This window comes from Poecilia reticulata, linkage group LG2 (assembly GCF_000633615.1).
Source record: "Poecilia reticulata strain Guanapo linkage group LG2, Guppy_female_1.0+MT, whole genome shotgun sequence".
Classification (NCBI taxonomy): domain Eukaryota; kingdom Metazoa; phylum Chordata; class Actinopteri; order Cyprinodontiformes; family Poeciliidae; genus Poecilia; species Poecilia reticulata.
In genome coordinates this window covers 8,393,966-8,397,737 of record NC_024332.1, presented here as the reverse complement: position 1 = coordinate 8,397,737, position 3,772 = coordinate 8,393,966, and the positions used below count along the sequence as shown (strand labels likewise).

The following is a 3,772-nucleotide window of genomic DNA, read 5'->3' as shown; positions in this document are numbered from 1 at the left end:
TGAGCCTCCACTACAGTGTTAGCCAGGTGCTAGCTGCTGAGTTTTAGGCTTCTAACCACCAGTGTGTGTTCCCTCAGCGCACGGAGACCAGAAGAGGTCTGTGACCTTCACTGAGACTCAAGGTCAGCAGGGGGCTCAACAGGGGGCTGCGGGCGCCACAGAGCCCTCAGGTGAGGGCAGGAAGGCCAGCCCGGCTCCGTCCAAGTCCCCCACCCTGGAGGTGCCGTCAGCCACCGTCACAGCCGACCTGCACGGGCCGGCCAGCATCCAGGTAGAAACGAGAGCTGGCTAGATTCACAGCTTCCTGTTTACATTGGATCAGTRAAAACAGTCTCATAGTAACCAKRAAATCCTTTACAGAAATCTCATTTTGTTCACTTCTGTAGAGTCAACAAGTTTCCTGGTAAATCAATGGGTCAAGGTCGCTCTGAGTGACCTGTAGTTAGCAACAATTCAATAAACTCAAGATTTAATAATATTATTGTTCTTTTTCTAAAGGTACCATAAAATAAATATTAAATTAGTACATTTTCCTACTTAATAATCTGGACACTTCATGTTAAAAATAAAAGTTGTAGTTTAATGCTTAATCTGTTATATTTGTACCACCTCTGTTTTTATATTTTTGATAGATCTATTTAATATTAGATGTTATTTGTGTTTTTTATTGTTTTCTAATTTTCTAATCTCAAAACTTTAATTTTACCTTTAAGTTTCTTGATAAAATCAAAACCGCATTACTGAATATTGAATTTTTAATATTTCAAATGAAATTGATTTTAACTCATCTAATGTAATTTTCTTTTCATTAAATTGTATTCTATTGTACTTTATTTTGTCATTAAATTTTTGTTGTTTTATGCCGTTTTTTTTGTTTTAAGTTATCTAACTTAAGTTTAATATTTTTATTTTATTATTTTTTTCTTAAGMTACTTCTGTTAAACACCATTTTCTATGTAGGTTAGCTTAAAATGCTAAAATCAGGAGCATGTTTCTGGCTCCAGTCATGAAATCATCTGACCAATCAGATGCAGCGGAGTGGCTCCACTTTCTGATCAGTTTTCTGTGATGAATAATAAATGGTGGAGACGTTCTTCTTCTGTGGTAGTGAAGTGGCAGAAGGATGACACTTCACTACCACATTGGTGTTGAGGTGGTTTGTGTGACCTGGCCGTTTGCCTCCCCCAGGTTCCTGTGGCCCTGAGCAGCAAGGAGAGGAGGGAGCAGTGGGGGCTCCGCAGCAGCCTGTCCCCCCCACCCTCCATCTCSCGCCCGTCCACCCCCACACCCCCATCCAGGACCTGCTCACCCCTCCCTCTGTCCCGCACCTCCTCTCCTCTCCCTCCTCCTTTGCCGGTGCTGAGCGCAGCTCCCGCCCCGGGCCCCCCTCCGCCGCCGCCACTGCCCCCAGCGTCCAGCATCAGGGATAGCCCTGGGGACGAGGACACAGCGGCGCTGCTGCCCCGCGGTGGCAACACCCTGCTGCGGCTGAGCGAGGACGACGGCACAGAGAACCCACTGCTGGCCCCACTGCTAGGCCCCGCCTCCCCCCGCCGCTCGCCCCGACGCTCCCCACTCCCTTTCTCTCCTGTCGACCTGGACCTGGATGAGTCCCACGTCTGACAGCAGAAGTTTCATCCTAGATCAGCTTCCTCCATCATCAGCTCCACCAGAGTTTTATTATCATTATGACTATTTCCYTCATAAATTCAGAGATTTATTTTTAAACTGTATTTTCAGTCACATATTTATCACTCTTAAATATTAAAGCTTCTAACAGAAGGAACCCTATCATATTCACATTTACTGCGCCCTCCACACTTACTGGCATCATGGTCTGAAAGYGTCCGTCTAACGCTGGTTGTCGTATATTTTACACATACCAGAGGGTGAATAGTTGAGCTCTGCTGCCACATAGAGGTCGGAGTTATATCAGCTAAATCTGATTTTAGAGATGATCATAATGAAATCTTAATTATTCACTATCTGTATCGTATTTATTCCCCAGGGAAACGGGAAGTCACAGTAATGTCGTAATGTAATTAAACTATTACATTACTATTACTACATATTTGTTTCATTGGGAATGTAAAGGCTGGAGCGCAGGGAAGATCCTTTCACATTGAAAACACGTGGAGCTAGCTGAGTTGTGCTTTAACTAGGACTGTCTGCACACAACTTTGCTCATACTAACTAAAATGAAGCTTTGCCAAAATAAAACGCCCCCCAAAAAAAACATATGCAGAAAATCAACCCACTGTTGGGTACAGTGTCTTTGTACCAATCTTCACCGGATCGACCTGTAACTGTAAAGGGCGCCGACTCAAAAAGCCATTTTAAAGCTAATAAAAAGAACTTGGTCTTTTTATTATGTGGGATAAGAGCATATATTCAGTATTTATTTAATAGAGAGTGAAAATGTATTCATATTTATTTGTTTGTCAGTGATTTTAGTCATAAAAATGTCTATTTTAAGCCATCAGGAGCCAACAGATGATGGGGAACAAAAAGCAGAAAAGCCCCATTGTTCAGTTRGCCCATTGTTCAGAGAAAAGCAATATTTAATCAGCTCAGTGCCCCTTTAAATTAGATTTACTGTGTATTGATTGTGTTCTAATAGTAAAACAATAGAAATAACAAACACGCCTGTAGATTATCTGTAGTTAGCTTGTTTGTTGCGCTGCTACGTGTCGAGTTTCTCATCGTCCTGATGTTTGCGTCGTCGTCGTTCAGCAGAAAACCTCCAGCTGTGATGAACCTCGTTGCTCATGTCATTCATGCCTTAAGGGAATCATTTCATCTGTTCAGTTCCAGTTGTGTTYACCTGACATGGTTAGATGTGTTTTGTGCCATAATTCACACCAACGCACTGTGACTGTAGCTAAACAGCTTCCTGTTTTCTGCTAATGTAACTCTTTTCCTGGAAACCTGCAACAATGGCTGCATGAGACACAATGCAGTTTCTTTTTACCTGCTAAATAAACAGGATTAACATTATGACCYACTTGGTTCATTTATATTTGTCACATTTTGCTGTTATGACTCTTTGATGACAGCAGTGTATTTAAAAATGCCAAAGTGTTTCCCTTTAAATGTCTTATATTGTCTCGTTTGAATATTTCTCGGTTATCTAAATAAACAAAAGTTGTTTACAGCCTGCTTGAAGATTCTTTTGTTTGACAAAGTAGACTTGAGAAAAGATCCTGAGCTGAAAATACACTTTTTCGTTTTTCATTCTTTGAAGTTTCTGATTTTTCCCAGAAGTCCAACTCTGAAGATCACGGAGCGTGACGAACGCTTCAAAAAGTTGCATGTTAGTAAGACAAAAGCAGTCGTTTACTTTGGTTAACAWCCTGATTCTCATCTCAGAATRTTTTACCAATTTCTGTCTCAAATGTCCAAATTTATAATGTCAAAAAATATCCTAATATCCCGGTTTTGAAATGTCTGCCTTTAAYCATGGGGCAAAGAATTATTGCAAACTTATGACACTGACACCAGAGAAWATCCCATTTTTAAAATTGTAAATATGTGAAAAATAATWGTTTTTTTCAAAAGAAATGTACCTTTCTGCCGCCATTGTTTTATGGAGCTAAACAATAAAGATTTAATAATCTCTTTTTAGGAAAACTTGCCCATTTTTGAGTTTGAAAAGTTGAAAATTTGCTTGTACCCCCCCCAATTTGTGAGATCAGATTTTCCTGAAAACACTTGGAAATTTCAACTTTTCCTCGTTTTCTCCAGAAAAGTTTTGAGATTTAAATTTTTATTA

At 40.5% G+C, this 3,772-nt stretch overlaps 1 protein-coding gene across 1 annotated transcript in view; it reads left to right on the top strand.

The window, feature by feature from the left end:
• unc80 (unc-80 homolog (C. elegans)) overlaps positions 1-3,159 on the top strand; it is a 45,556-nt gene extending 42,397 nt beyond the window's left edge. The window contains exons 68-69 of the mRNA XM_017308976.1: positions 78-271; positions 1,189-3,159. Coding sequence (XP_017164465.1) covers positions 78-271; positions 1,189-1,623 — 629 coding nt within the window. The 3' untranslated portion in view covers positions 1,624-3,159. The remainder of the gene's footprint in view (positions 1-77; positions 272-1,188) is intronic.
• Positions 3,160-3,772: the final 613 nt, after the last annotated feature.